The sequence below is a fragment of the Phodopus roborovskii genome, unplaced genomic scaffold (genome assembly GCF_943737965.1).
Source record: "Phodopus roborovskii unplaced genomic scaffold, PHOROB, whole genome shotgun sequence".
Classification (NCBI taxonomy): domain Eukaryota; kingdom Metazoa; phylum Chordata; class Mammalia; order Rodentia; family Cricetidae; genus Phodopus; species Phodopus roborovskii.
The window spans coordinates 20867419-20883816 of record NW_026126410.1 but is presented as its reverse complement, the minus strand read 5'-3'; the positions used below and the strand labels follow the sequence as shown (position 1 = coordinate 20883816).

Below are 16398 nucleotides of genomic sequence, written 5' to 3'. Positions count from 1 at the left end.
GTAAGAACTTCTTGCATTCCTATGAAAACCTCTTATTCCCCTCTCCCCATCGCTACCCTGACCTCCGGCTTCTAGTTACCTCGATATTGGGTATTTTATTTTCTCTGTAATTTACTAGGTCTTTTTAAAATGTGAAATTGCAATGCAAGGCAAATATTTGAAAGTGTTTACAATATTGGAATGGCTAGAGTTCTCTTGGGCAAAGAAAGTAAGTTGGAGAAAGAGGGGAGGGTACTAAGTATTTGATAGTTGTATTAATTTGTGGGTGTCATCAAGTATCACACATCATCTAGCTTATTTACAAATGTATTATTCTAAAAGAATATTTTAAAATTTCAAGACCAGAAGGAAGCTAGGGAAAGAGCTGTTGCCTTTTCTTCATACCCACCCCTTATGGAGTTTCAACAGGAAATCTTTGGGCATTTATTTTTTCTCATTTTGAAGTCTTCTCTTGCCAGCAAATAGCAAGTCTGTATGATATAATTGCCAAGGCAATGTCAAGACCATGTTGGGGGGTGTACAGACAGGGAGACGGTGACACTGCTGAACAAGGAGTTTTCTGGAATTGGAAAGTTTAATTGTTTTTTGTAAGTGGTTATGCTGGCAGCTGTCCATCTGTCCTCATGGAGGTTTCTCACAGGGTCCTTTCCCTCCATATCACCTCGCTCGGAACCGTTTGATTTGTCTGCCAATTATACCCTAGTCTTCATTCCTACACCAAGTCATGTCAAAACAGGTTCCTGCATTTGAGTTAGACAAAGACATTTTTTATTTGCTCAGCCCAGAAACGCTTTTTCTTCGAATGCTACTTAAAGGCCTGGACTCAACAAACCCTTCTGCATAATAACTACAAAGACAGACACATCCCTTGCTCCTGACACTGTATAAATATTTGCTGCTTATATAAATTACTCTTGTCAGACTTTAGTAGACACCAGCCTGATACTTGCCAATTGTTTAAAGACTATTGCCTTAGTCTTAAAAGACTCAATTTTCCTTTTTTTTTTTTTTTTTTTTTTTTTTTTTTTTCCTTCCTTCAGGCACAATCCTTGGATTTGCCCTCCGACCATATAAAATGAGCTACAGGGAAGTCAAATATTTCTCTTTTCCTGGGGAGCTTCTGATGCGGATGCTGCAGATGTTGGTCCTACCCCTTATCATCTCCAGTCTTGTCACAGGTACTTGCCATGTACAGTGTTTGCTGTGTGTGGTTTTGTTTGTTTGTTTTTGTTTTTTTAAGTGTGCTTATTGCAAAAGAATGCTTAGAAAAGCCAATGCTTTAGGTTTCTGCTGGATGCATGCTCTGTTCTAGAAGGAAAAAAAAAAACAAGTCCCTTCAAAATGATGGAAAGAAGGGCTTTAGTAATGCATGAATGATTATGACTTTCGTATTTTTACCAATCACAAGAGGAAATGGATTTAAACAGCTACGTAATCTGGTCTGCCTCCCTATGAACGAGGTACCCTGCTAAAAACACCACACAACCCGCCTTCTCTGACCACATCGATGTAGTTGACAACAGCGTGCAACAGGTCTGTTTTCTCACCCTCTTATCCCACCCAGATAACATCTGGTTGGACAGCCTATTAGCTATTGATGCAAGAATGCTTGTTCTCAGAGCCACCAGGACATGAGCGGGAGCCTTCTTGGAAGCCTCATCAAGAGGTAATGCCCACCACACACTCACCAACTCTGCTGCCACCAACACTTTTCCTGGTGTACCCGCATGATTTTGTTTCCTTCTCTGGTTTCCCCACCCACCCCCATTACCTTTTATGCTGGTGGGAGAATGGGGAGGGGGTGGGAGACATCCCCATTGGCTACCCTGTCCACAGACACTTTGATTTTCAGCCAGTGGATGCTTTGCAGGATAGGATACCTTTACTGTGACAGTGCATGTGTACAGGTTGAAGAGTCATCAGCTATGTGGTTGACAAATACAGATAGGGCAAGAAGTTGCAGGAAAAAATGTTACTGTGCATTCCTTCCTGCCCACTCTTCTCTTTCCTCACAGCACAACTCTGACTTGGAGAAAGAATTCCCATAAACACTGCCCAGCAGGATGGTATCTGGGTCTGTAGCTCAAGCTCCAGACCTCAGGTACTATTGATCCTGGCCCCTTTTTCCACCTGTGGTCACTGGGCAAGCCAGTTCACCTCTGTGTGAGCTGCATCTTTCTGCTTCTTCTCATGAGTTTTCAAAGAGTTATATTCTTTCAAACTATCTGTATAACAAGAACTTCATAGAACAACTCAACTTCATAGAGCAACTCAAAGGTCACGGGGCAGCATTCTGACTACTGCATGCCTTAGAGGGCTGGTCATTACATGCAAGGAATATGTCAGATTACTCCTGCGTGCCTTACAGATCTGGACTGGATACCACTTGTCCAGGGCCTAAAACAAGTAATTGCATGTACACAAGCTCAGAGTAGAGGATAAATTGCCCACAAGCCAGTCTTGTCACCCTTTAGGGTACCTATCTATGAAACTGGACTGGTCAGTTGCTGACTAGGGGTAATTATAGAATTCTTATGAAGAAGCTATATCAAATGTTGGCATGGGCCCATTTTCATTTTGTTAGCCATTTTTCTCATGAAAAAGGAAATCTGCAGAAATCACTTACAGATCAGAGCCCATCTCCAATATCTTATTGAGTGAAACAGTGAATCCCCCTGCATTATCCCTAGTAGTTAATTTATAGGTTGAGAGCCTGATATTCCTCTGGACACAATGGTGCATCCTGGATTCCTCTCTCTGTCTCCTCTAGATTGGAGCCGGTTTCTGCTTTCTCACTATTTTATTTTATTTTATTTTATTTTTGAGACTTAGACAGCCTTGTACAACACAGTTAGAAAAAGCATGCTTCACCTCAGAAACAGCCAGCTTCTCCCCAGAAATAGAATTCCTTGGTGTTTTAAATACTTAATGATCAACTTTATTTAAGGAATAAGAGTGTTTGTTGAATAATTTTTCAGGAAAAAAAAATTACTCTGATCTAATTCCTTTTAGTGCTTCAAAAGAAGACTTTGGTCAAACATTGGGGAAATTATCAATCCTTTATAATATGGCTTAAAAAAAAAAACCAGCAAGTGGCAAGGAACCTATATAAAATGAACTCATAATATAATGTAGGTGCAAGTTGAGAGTGCTGACACATGGAATCACTAAGAGTCTTATCTCTTAGCTAGGACTGGGTCAAGGAAAGGGGCCTGCGGCAGAGTTTAGCCAAAGATGTTTTTACAGTGTTGTCTCCAACAAGTTATCCCTGAGCTGCACAGTAATCTAGACACTTGCAGTGATCAATTAAAATGAATGATTGATTCAATGAGACGTCCCTTTGTGGTTTTAAATACAAAACATTCTAAAAGTGGGAATGTAGAGGAGGAAATGTTTGCAAATCACACAGACCTCTTAGAAGATCCCCTGAGCTTTACCCGGGAGATGTTACTGGGGAAATATGTTGCCCTGGGAGGTAACAAAGTAAGGCTCCTTTATTCAAGAATGAAAAAGCAATCTCAAAAGCTTGCAGTCATCAAGTGGGTGACGTGAACATATGAAGATGCCCTTTCAGGCCACTTTTTGTTTTCCTACTTCGATAGTCATGGATACAGAGAAATATTTTCTTCAACAGGAGAAAGAGCAGGGCTAGGAGAGATGATTAAGTGGAGGGTTACTGCACAGCAGACTAATGTTGGCAAAAGTTGGACAAGGAGGCTGTGGAGACCTGAGAAATAGAAGATTAATTGGCTTCCACCAGTTGCTACTATGTGTCCACAAGAGGACCTTTTTTTTTTTTTTTCCAAGACATTTAGTTATACAAAGTTTTAAGAGATCCTCCCAAGTTTTCGGGTTTGATACAGTTCACCCAACCGAACAGTGAGTCAACTGGTTCAGTAAGCCCTACTAATCTCAAAACTTGTGTTTGCCTATCAGTGCCGCTGCTTGAGAAATGCCCCACTGTTTATGGACCCCTCTATCAAGCTTTTACTGGTTTTTTTGTTACCTGACTCACCCATTGGTAATCCTAAACTAAACAAAGCTTACATCTGGAGTGAGCTGTGTTCCTTGCTTTTGAAGAAACAGTGATTGGAAAGGTTCCCCTCTTCATCTTCTGAGTATGGTCACAGTGTGTCATAGCTGTTCTGTTTTGTATCAGACAAGAGCATCATAGTAAGTTCACACTGCCATACAAGAAATTTTACTGTGAGAAATGCTTCACAGCCTCCGTGCTCTTAGATTCAAAAGCCTTGAAGTCTGTGCATATGGAAAGGAAGTTGAATAAAATTATTATTGCATTTAGTTTTGGAACATTCCAGAGAATATACTATAACACTAAAGTCACATTTTATTTTTTATTTTGTTTGTTTGTTTATTTATTGTGGTACAAGTAAACAAAGCTAGTACCATGCTGGACAAGTACTCTACCACTAAGTTATATTCCCAGACTAACTTAGAGAGATCTGAAGCAGATTTTTGTACTTGAAACACTAGTTTTTGTGGGCTGAGGCATTAAAGCTCCATAAGCCACATTCTTGTCCTGCCTTGAAATCCAGTCTTCCCAAATATCCCTGTTGTGTATTAGCATTCCAGCAGCTCTGGGCAAAGCTGGGAGGTAGCCCAATGGCTACATTTGTACTCAAGCACCTTTTTTTTCCCCCTTTTCTTTTCTTGAACAAGAAGAATATGTCTGTGCCAACACATCACACAATAAAACAAGGATTTGGCACCAGTTTCTATTGATTTGGTTGGGATAAGCAGCCAAACTAGCTATTTCATGCCAGAAATATGAGTTGGTTTGGCTGGCTCAGCCTGATTTAATGCACAGGATAATAATTAAATGCCATGTCTGGTTATAGTGAGTGGACATAGCTAGCCTTATTTCTAAATCTTTTTCAAAAATCGGTGCTTTCTGGTGTTAGCATTCTAAGTGTGCATATCCCTGCAATCACTCACCACACAGGAACACTTTACTGCCAACCCCCGGTCTTCTGGAAGAGAAAAGCATTCGATAGATAGTCTCTTCAGAGGGGAGTATGTTGTAAGTGAAAGAGGCGAGAGATACACTTGGCACGATTATGAAAAGCAGCAGTCTGAAGCCTATGTTGGGGTACACCAGAAGTTAGACCACAAAGTAGACAAAGTTCAGTTTGTCCCATCCACTCATTCATTCACTTGTAGTTGTATTCTGTGTCCGGCTAGGCACTGGAAGTACATGAATACAAAGTCAAAGTCCCTAAGTAAGATGTGTACTGGGTAGGAAAGAGACAATCGCCAAATCCCTCAGCTCATACAGTCACAATATATGTGAGCAGCTCTCTGCTCCAGTTTCTCTGGTTCTCTGTATGCCCCAAAAGAAAGGCAGTTTGATTGATTTTTTTTTAATTTCTTTGTATTTCATGTCTGTATATAACATATTTAGATCACATCCATCCTCACCTTCCTCTTGGTTTACTCTTTTTTTTTGTTTTGTTTTTTTTGTTTTTTGTTTGTTTGTTTTGTTTTTTTTGTTTTGTTTTGTTTTCGTTTTTTGATACGGTTTCTCTGTAGTTTTGGAACCTGTACTGGAACTTACTCTGTAAACCAGGTTGGCCTTGAACTCACAGAGATCCGCCTGCCTCTGCCTCCTAAGTGCTGGGATTTAAGCCATGCACCACCACCACCACCTAGCTTGGTTCACTTTTTAGAACATGATTACAAAACAGATTTTCTACAGTTATGGCACCTCCCATCTGATAACAAAACTCCAGAGTTTACCAGCATAAATGTCATTCATATTCCCCTGTAGCCGCTTCTTCAAGTTATCACAGTTTTTACACAGCCTCAAATCACTACTAACAATAATGGAAACCTCCTGCCCTTTGTCTTGTGAAGGAGATAATAAATTGTGGCATTACGGCATTCTGAATTGACACCATTGCTTTACATAGACTCTGAGGGCCCAAAACTACCTCTGTCATATTTTAAGAAAGAAAAGAGAAATAATTAGCAAATGTCTAGAGACATTAAGTATACCTTAGCCATGAGAGCTTTATCTTTCCTCTAACCCAAAGAACAGAAAGTTAATTAAACAAACAAACAAACAAACAGCTTTCTCACTTTTCTATGTGATTTTGTATAAATGAGGAAAGTGTTCTCTTCCTCCAGAACTCTGTATTTACCCCTGCTTGGGAAATACTGATGTTGTACACCCATGCCTACAATTTCCTTTCCAAATGACTGTCCAGCCTCTGCCCATTTCCAGGAACAGGAGATCCTTGGAACCCATTTGTCCTTGTAAAACTAAGGGTTCGTTTTGTACCCAAAGTAAAACAAGCAAAAAATTTAAAGAACCAGAAAAACAAAATACCTGCTTGCCTGTAATTCCTTCTCCACGGGACAAGCTCTCTTGTCAAATATTACTTAGACATTTTCCTTTCAAATACATAGACCATCTACAAAGCCAGTAAGCTAGAACTGCCAGCAAAGGATTCTTCTAAGAAAATAATGAAAATAAAAGCAGTAAATGTGTCTCAGAGCCTGGCACTTTGACTTCAGAAAAATGATAATTACAGCACAAGCAAACTAAAATTTTGCCATTTGACCCAAGTGATCAAAAACAAAACCCTGAGCTAGACAATTCATCGTTCTTGGCATTTGAAACATATATTAAGTGATAGCAAAATGGAAGCTGAAGTCAGTTGAAGGAAATTTAATATTTTGAACTATTAGTTGCCAAGTGTCTAATGTGTATCAAGGCCAATTTGAACACACTAGACACTTATGGACAAGCTACTCATTTCTATTAGTTAGAATAAAAGGCAGCTGGCTCTCTCAAGAAAGTAAGGTCTTTAGGCTTCAGTCTCATTTTCAATGACATGATGTCATGTATGCCCTAGACTTGGTGTGAGGATTTAGTCTGGTCCCTGGAATGTGCTCAACTAGTGGTAGCCATTGGCAATAAGAAAACAACAAGAGCTGTCCTCTCATTGCACGCAAGAAAACTCAACAGCAAGAACAGAGGCAGTTTGCAGGCTGGCCTCCTTTGTTCATGATCCTTGCTTGCAGTGAACACTTCCTAACTAAAAGGAATTGAAGAACCCCTAAAGTTAATCCAGAAACAGCATGGAGCCAAAAAGAACTCCTTCCTCCCTCACCACTGGAGGCGATTGATTTCAGCCCTGCAGCATGAGATTCAATTTTCTTGATTGCAGCTGCATAATTTTAAACATTATCATTGTCTTCCTTGAGAAGACAAAGCTCATGTAGGGCACCCCAGATTTCACTGGGAAGTGAACACCACCTCTAGGAGTAGAACTTTTCCTGAGCTAAAGGCTTGGGCAAACTCAGTATCTACCTTAACATCCAAACCCAACCGGAAGGAGTCGCCCATAAAGGTGCTTCATTTAAAGCTTGTGGGCTGCTTCTTTGTCGTCTACTGTCCACAAACATGGGACAGAAGGTTGAGCAATGCCTACCTGGAAAAGGAATTCCCAGGATATAGTAAGAGAAGCCCATCCAAGGGGCAAGTCAAACTTCTGACTTCTTGTAGCAGGTACAAAGAAAATAAGGGTATTTATGCCTGTGAGTTTGGGTATAGACAAAGTCATTAAAATCTGGCTGTCACAGAAACAGTATTTTTCCAATATGACAACTTCACTCAGTAAGCAGTTAATGAGGCTTCATTGCCCGGTATTATATTACCAGGGCCTAAGAATACCTAAAAGAACAAGACAAGGTCCCTGCCACCCAAGAACCATTAGTTTGGTTTGAGGAGATTAATCCACAACTGGGACATGGAAGATAACAGTGACGGTAGAATAACCCTAGTGGGGGATGTTGTGGAAGAGGCATAGTGCTACCATCTCTCTTTTTTTTCCTCTCTAGCATTCAGATTTCCACATGGACAAATAATTCTGAGCAGGGGAAAGGTCTTGTTTGGTTTGCTCCCTGAGTCATCCACTATTAAATGCAATGTGAGCCAGGGGTGGGGCCCTGTGAGTACTGTAAAGCAAGGAGTTTGGAGTCCCACTGAAAGTCACCATGAGAAATGAGGCCTCACAGATAGTCAGGGAGAAGGGATGCCTGATGAGGATTCAAGAACAGAAACCATGGCTTTCATAGAAGAGGTAGGAGATGGGAGTCCTTGAGCAAAAAATGAAGTAGAGGCAATGTGCTGTCTTGCTTAGAGAGACACTTCACCCACCCAGCACCGTGGCAGGTGCTGGCCAGCTACGCCTGGCTGGTTTCTTCAAGTGCTGCCTACTGGACCTAACAGTGCCATGTGGAAAGTAGAGAGGACAGCATTCACACGGTGTCTCTGGGGTACCGGAAGCCCTGAAAGGTGTCCCAGTGCTTCTGATGGGCCTGTTCCCCAAGTCCTGTACCATCCCGACCACCTCCCACACCCAGCCTTGTACCCAGGACTGACTCTGCTGCTCCAGGTGACAGGATGGGGACATCAATCTGGCCCAGCTACACCAGGCCAGTCAGTCCCACAGATCTAGATATTGTGGAAAGATGTGTATGACGAAAGTGAAGCAATTCTTCATTTGAAGACCTGAAGACCATAGGCTCAAGGTTCAGGGTGGGATGCTGTGTGAGCTGGAAATTCTTATCTGTGAGTTCCAGTAACTTCAGGTTAGCCTGTGGTGCAGGTCAATTCTGGTTTAAAAAACATTGTAGAAAATATAAAAGCCTCATGTTTTCTTCTAAGAAAAACCAGGTGTTTCATCACCTTAATTACCAATGTGGTGGTCTCCTCAAGACCTGCAGTCCACATGGGTCTCTTGGTGCCTTGGGAATAGAAGACCTTGGACACTTGATACATAACAGTGAGATCAGGATGAATCCTGTCATGGGGGTCTGTGCAGGTGGCTAAAAGGGGCAGGATGGTCAAAAAATGAGACATAGTTGGGTCAGCCAGGATTCTCTAGCAGAAACAACACTAGAATGAATACGCATTAAAACAGGATTTATTAGGAGAGCTTATATAATAGAGTCCAAGTAGTATGACAATGGCTATCTCATATTTGAGAGGCCAAGACCCCAGCACCTGGCCAGAACATGAGCGTGGGTGTTTTGGTAGTCCCAATCTGGAATATTCCTGGAGATCCAGTGGTCTTCAGTCTATTTGAAAGCATGAAGAAGCTGATTCTGATACCAGCAGAGGAATCAGAGGTGTCAGTGAGAGGGTGGATGGACCAGGCCACGAGAATGGAGCAAAAGGCTTTTCTTCCATGTCCTTTCATCTGGGCAGCCACCAAAGTGCCACCCACATTTAGGGTAGGTCTTCCTGAATCCATTGTGACAATCAAGACAATCCTCTACAGACATGTCCACAAGTCAACCTGTTGTACACAGTCCCTCTTTGAGGCTCCCTTACCAGGTAATTCTAGGTGGTATCAAGTAGTTGATTTAAACTAACCATCATACCTGTCTTAGCCCTTTCTGACTTCTGGACCTCACCACGATCTGAGAATAATCACTGTTCCCACTCAGATTCATCACCCCATTTAGAGGCAGCACTCAGGTCCCCAAATCACTCTTCATCAAGAATTCCTCAATTACCTACTTCAAAATGGGGCCTGGAAATTGATGTTTTCTAGATAGCTCTCAAGGTGGTTTTTCTATGACTCAGGTTGAGAGCTACCATGCTATAGTTGCTCTAGAACTGTCCTCTGGTTTCTAGTGCTAGGGCCTCCAGTGTTAGCGTTTAGTTGCGGCCGTAATTAGTTCAGCTGCTCCCTTTCCCAGTAAGCCAGCCTCGCTTTCCTCCACCTCTGTCCTAGCAGAGTTCCTAGTCCCTAGAGGCATGGGTTTGTTTCTGTTTCATAGTTACTGCCACACCATCTGGCTCCTCACCAAGGCCTCGGAGAGTGCTGTCTCTTTGCCTCATCTGTTCTTTGCATTGCCTAAAGAATGAGTTCCTGCCAAGGCAAACAAGACCTTTGACAGACTTCACAAGCCACTGTGCCAGCTTTGTGGCCCATTACTTCCCTAACAGTTTCCTCTTTCCATGTTTTAGTACCCCTAGCACTTCACCCTTCCTGCTTGTGGTTTTGTCTCTTGACATGACTTCTTCCACAGCCCTTCTGAGGTTCTTTGACTCCTCCAAGAGCCTGCTTAGCCTTCAGACCTTGCATAAAGTTGTTCTTGCTGGTTCCAACTGAAAGCAAGAATCTTCTCCCTCAAGTAGCTACTATAGTTACTTGTACATCACCAACATGCACTATAGACTCATTCTCCCAATTAAATTAATACTTCTCTGGGACCATGTCTTGTGTATTTTCATGACTCTTTGCTCATCCTACTGGACAGCTCACTATTTTAATCGTTATCTTTAATGACAATAATCATATGTAGAGAACATTAAAAATGACACAAATAAATATTGATGTGCAAAAAAAGGAATTGGGGACTGCTACCCTGGAGAGGTAGGCACTGTGCACAGTGCTCATGCCATCAGGGAAGTGGTGTGTGCTAGTTGATGGTAGGATGAATGTAGAACCCAGAGTGGCCTCTTCCCATCTCAGTGACCTTAGACAAGCTACTTTGATCTCTCTGTGCCTCAGTTTCTTTAACTACAAAATGGGAATGATGGCTACCTGCTTTGCTGACTTCTGTTTGGATTCAAGCTAATACCCATAAAGCTGTGGATGCTACCTGATAGAGTGTCTACTGGAATATGGGAGTGGCTGGTCTTTCATGACCTCTTTTAAAAAGCAATATGTTTAACCGAAAAAAATGTTTCATCAATCTCCGCTAACAATACAGATATGTCTTGTGATTGAATAGCTAAATCTTCTTCAAAATTCTGTTCTTTCAGGGGGAAAAATCCTCATTAGCTACTTGTAGTTCATGCTTGTGATCCCAGCACTTGGGAGTCAGAAGCAGGAAAACTGTAAGTTCCACAGATATCTGGGCAACCTAGGGAATCAGCCAGGGCTCTAAAGTGAGACTGTCTCAATAAAATAGGCAAGCAAGAAGATCTATATTGATGTCACTATGTGCTTTGTGCTCTGAGTGAGAATTGTCCAAAAGTGGAACTGTTAGAATAGAAAATATGGTCTAGATCTATTGTTTAAGCATGAATTTACTAACACTAGATGATTTCTAGTTTGGGTGTAGTTTGAACACATTGTTTTAAGGGTGTGCTAATAGCTGGCCTGTCATTATCTTAAAGATAACTTCCTCAAACTATATTACAGAAATTTCAAAAATTTAAATATAGGGATCAATATAAAAAACAAGTCTTTAGTGGCAGCATTCCTACGTCACACGCTGAGTATTTTTTAAAAAACGTGGAAGCATCAGCAGCCTCTTTATCACTTGACTTCGTTTCATATGAGATTAGAATTTGAGTTATGTCTTGAGACCTAATGCTTGACATATCATATTCATTCATACTCATTCCTTTGACTTGGACCCCCAAACACCAGACTTTGATGTAATAATAACTAAGCAACATAAAAACTCATAACATTGTTGTTAAAACAACCAAAATGTTTATATATTAAATTCTATATGTTAGCGGTGATGGTGCACATCTTTAGTCAGCACTCAGGAGGCAGAAACAGGCAGATCTGTGTGTTCAAGGCTGGCCTGGTCTACAGAGTGAGTTTCAGGACAAGCTCCAAAGCTACAGAGAAATCCTGTCTCGAAAAACAAACAAACAAACAACAACAACAAAAAACCCATAAAAAGAAGTATTCACCATGGGAACATGTAACTACTCCTATAAGGTACAGTAACAAAGCTGTATTTCCATGAATGTAAAGCTATTAAATCTAAGTATGGTTGACAATTTCAAATTTTCCAACATCATTTAGGTGAAATGTTGCAGAGCTGTCAAGTCCCTTTCTATTAGTATTCCAAAAAAAAAAAAAAAAAAAAATTAGAAGACCAGAAGAAATGTTATAGCTAAAAAAAAAAAAAAATTTAAGACTGAAATAATTTTTATCTATTTCCTTTAATCTATTATTTTTCTCCTGAAGTGGGCACAGGGTATCATTATTTTATTTTACCAGGAAGCAGTTGCATGTAGCTCATAGACCATGGGTGTTCTTTAGGGACATGTCTTGCTGTCACTAAATAATTTACCATTAAATGAACATCTGAACTTTAGTAAGATCCACTTCTTGGGAAGAACTGTGTACGTCCAATGAGAGTGTATGTCATACCTTCTATGATTAGAACCTATTCTGTTGCCAAAGTTATCACCTATATGGTTCCCCCTATTCCTTAAATGACAGAAACTTACTACACAGTTAAAAAACAAATTACTTCATTTATATGAGTTCTCTAAACTTATTTCTTGGTATTGGTAGATTCAGATTCATTTTTATTGCACATATTTTAAATAGGTTTGTTGAGAAATGATTAGCATCTGCATGCATATAATTCATACACACAAGTGAAAGTCAACAATGTAGTGGCCTTTACCATCTTTACAAAGTTGCATAGTCATGATCACAATCAATTTTAGGACAATTTTCATCATCTCAGATAGAAACCATATTATTTGGCCATCATCTCCAAATCCCTCCATTCACCTCACACATCTACATAAGACACAATATTCTAGACATGTCATGGAAATAGAACAGCCCACCTCACATTATTTTTTTTTAATGGCTGTACTATTTTATCCATCAACAGTAGGACAATTCTGTATTTTCCACTTTCTTGCCAAAATTTGTTAAGAACTGTCATCCTGTTGACATATTTATTTTTGTCAAAGCCAGTACAAAACAATATCTCCTTTGATTTCATTTGGATTATTCAGATTGTGATACTGAATATCTTTTCATGTGCTATTGCCTATTAACTCTTTCTTGGAGGGATGGCTCTTTAGATCTTTCTGTTTAATACTGAATTATATTTGCTCTTTTTATGTTAAAATTATACTTTTAAAAAACCCTCCATACAGCTGGGCGTTGGTGGTGCACGCCTTTAATCCCAGCACTCAGGAGGCAGAGGCAGGTGAATCTCTGTGAGTTCAAGGCCAGCCTGGTCTACAGAGCAAGTGCCAGGACAGGCTCCGAAGTAATACAGAGAAACCCTGTCTCAAAAAACAAAAACAAACAAACAAAAAATACTCCTCCATACACAAAATAATAATAGCAATTACTATGTGTATAATTTATCATAAGATGGTCATGATTATTCTTGAAAAGAATCCTTTAGTTATTGCTGTATGTAAGCACTTATAAATACTGAATACAAAACAAAACGCAAAGAAGAAACTGGCAAAAGTTAGTAGTTCTAGACTAATAAGCACTTTTGAAATAAAATGTATTCCTCCCTTTAGAAATGTGTGCACTGGATGGCTTTGTCTAATACAGTGGTCTGTGATTTAAACTACATTGTGTTCCTCGAATGCACAGGGAGACACTTTCTTTTCTGTGCATTGTGTTTTATTTAAAACCTAAACACCCATGGGACAGCAGTCTTGGTACATGCACACTTGGCTGAACTCCTTTAAAGTATAGATTCTAAATTTATCAATTGCATATTTTTATGCAATAAGATAGAATGCAGTCTATTAACTTCTTTAGTTACAGTTAATTAAAATGAAGTTAATTAAAAACTGGCAGACATAACACAGCATTTTAAGTGCATTCAACTCTGCTGAGCTATGTGCTGTTAAATGGCTAAGGTAGATAACTGCATTATATGACTTTATACAATTAAAATGTAAAAGCCCAAACCCCAGACAACTGTGGCCAACTAAGGAATGCCGAGGGAAGGATAAACAGCCTTCCCCAGGGAAAAGCCCCCTAGCTGGTTTTTCAATGCCAAGTAGTCAGCCCTGAACTCATACATATACAAGGAACATTATACAGACTGAGCAGTTTGTGTTTATTTGTCTAGAAATACGTGTGTGTGTGTGTGTGTGTGTGTGTGAGAGAGAGAGAGAGAGAGAGAGAGAGAGAGAGAGAGAGAGAGAGAGAGAGAGAGAGAGAGAGAGAGAGAGAGAAGAGACCATGAATTTGAGAGAGAACAAGGAGGTACATAGAACAGTTAGAGGGAGGAAAGGTAAAATGATGTAATTATATTTTAAATTTCAAAAATAAAAAATTTAAGGGCTGCTATAATTAAATATAAATGCCATTGGCATATGTCTTTTTGTACAAGGTGATGGGGTTTTGTAAACACATTTTCATACAAATATATTGTGTTCTTTGGCCATACCTCCCACCCTCCCCTTTCCTGTCCTACCTATTGCATTGACTCCCACAGTTTTGCCTCTGCCCCCATGCCATAGGTATACATCTGTGTTGTCCTCTTTAAAACTTCACTGGAGGGATGTCTGTCCAGATTCCTTAACTGGTTTTAGTCATATTGCCTTCCTATTACTGAACTCTAATCATTTCTTTCTATGTTAAAATTGCCCTTTAAAAATCAAATATACTAGATTACATAGCAGTTACTATGTGTAAAGGTGTGTGTGTGTGTGTGTGTGTGTGTGTGTGCGTGCGTGCGTGTGTGTGTGTGTGTGTGTGTGTGTGTGTGTGTGTGTGTGTGTGTGTGATGTAGCTATAGGCAATCTAGGATCTACCAATGAAAACAAAAAGTGCTGTTTGTCTTTCTGGGTCTGGCTTGTTTCACTTCACAATATAATTTTCATTCAGTTACATCTGTTTTCCAACAAACCATATAATTTAATTCTCCATTTCTTTTTTCCCTTTCCTTCTTTTTTCTTTCTTAATGAAAATGTCTCACTCTGCATTTCCAGCTAGCCTGGAACTCACTATGTGGATAAGGCTGGCCTCAAGACTCACAGACATCAGCCTGGTTCTGCCTCCCAAGTCCTGGAATTAAAGGCATGTACCATCATGCTTGGCAATTTGATTGATTGATTGATTGTGGCTGAACAAAACCCCACAAGCATTCTATTAATATAACATACTACAGTTAACTTTATTACTACTGTTTCTGTGTTTAGTTTTCAATTTTCAAAAATGTTTTCAAAGCTCACTTGCTACTTTGAGTTAGCTTTCTTTCTGTCTGATTGGATGAGTCATCCAAATACTTGAGTTATCCAGAATAAGAAATGTTGGGGGCTGTGATTAGCTAGCCATCTCCTAGTTAAGACATTCTTCAGATGACCCTGTAATTGACCTAAAGAGATAGTTGGAAGTCAGAGAAGGTGTAGGGAAAGGCACAAACTTCAGCATAAAACCTACCAGGGTTTACTGGAGTTCTCACTGAGGAATGTGGATGCTAAGACCAGAATGTTGATACAAGTCTCATTGGCATGAAGTGGATTTTACAGGCTCCCTGATCGCCTGGTATAGCTCAACTTACAGAATGACTCTGCTGCTACAAGTTCGGTTTGGGTCTTTGAAAACAGATTGGATTAATAGTCTTTAAAATTCTCTTTCTGATGAGTTAGGACTCAGAGTCTGTAGTTTTCAATCCAGAAAGTATGCCTTTGTTTTTCTGTAGGTCCCCATCTGAACTGTCTGTCAGAAAGAACCGTCTAGTCGTGTTTTTCTAGTATCTTTCTCTTTGGGAAGCATAAACAGGACTTTTAAACTCAAATCTTGCATAGTGAATCTTAGAAGGATGACCCCCAAAACTGTGTGTCTGGGTATGAATGTGGGTACACATATGTATGTGCATGTGTGGTGTGCGCATGTGTGTACTTGCATATGTGTGTGTCTACTGATTGTGTCTGCATGTGGAAGGTAGATGTTAACATCAGATATCTTCCTCCTTTTTTAATCATTTTTGAAGTTACAATTACATCATTTCTCCCTTTCCTCCTTCCAAACCTTCTCATATACTCCCCTTTGCCCTCTTTCAAATTCTTGACCTCTTTTTTCATTGTTTATTACACACACACACACACACACACACACACACACACACACACACATTTCCTGCTGTCAGTATTCTATATTGTGTAAGGTGGAGATCTCCTGTAGGCTTTCTCCCATCTGTTTTAATGTTTTGTTGTTGTCCTAGATCGGGTCATGTTTGGGCACTCCTGTTGGTGAGAATTGATAGTGTAGCTTCTGATGTTACTAGTAGATACAATCTCACAGCACACTCCCTGACCTTCTGGCTATGACAATTTTTTTTTTTACCTCCTCTTATGAAATGATCAATAGCCTTTGGTTTGAGAGTTACTTTTCAGATGTGTCCACTAGGACTGGGCTCCACAACTCTGCATTTGGATTGGTTGTGGGTACACCATGTACATGCCTGGTTCCCCTAGAGGTGAGAAGAATGTGTCAGATTGCCTGAAACTGAAGTTATGGAGAGTTGCAATCCATGGTGTGGGTGCTGGAAACAAAACCCAGGTCCTCTGCAAGTGCTCTGAACCACTGAGACATGTCTCCAGTTCATTCTCTCTCTTTCTTTGATGAGTAGGATTATAGGGTGACTCTAGAGATGCATAGGATAATA

At 40.2% G+C, this 16398-nt stretch overlaps 1 protein-coding gene across 1 annotated transcript in view; it reads left to right on the top strand.

Moving 5' to 3' along the window:
- The window catches only part of Slc1a3 (solute carrier family 1 member 3), a 72728-nt gene that overhangs the window by 17601 nt on the left and 38729 nt on the right, over positions 1 to 16398 (top strand). The window contains exon 2 of the mRNA XM_051182523.1: positions 1041 to 1178. Coding sequence (XP_051038480.1) covers positions 1041 to 1178 — 138 coding nt within the window. The remainder of the gene's footprint in view (positions 1 to 1040; positions 1179 to 16398) is intronic.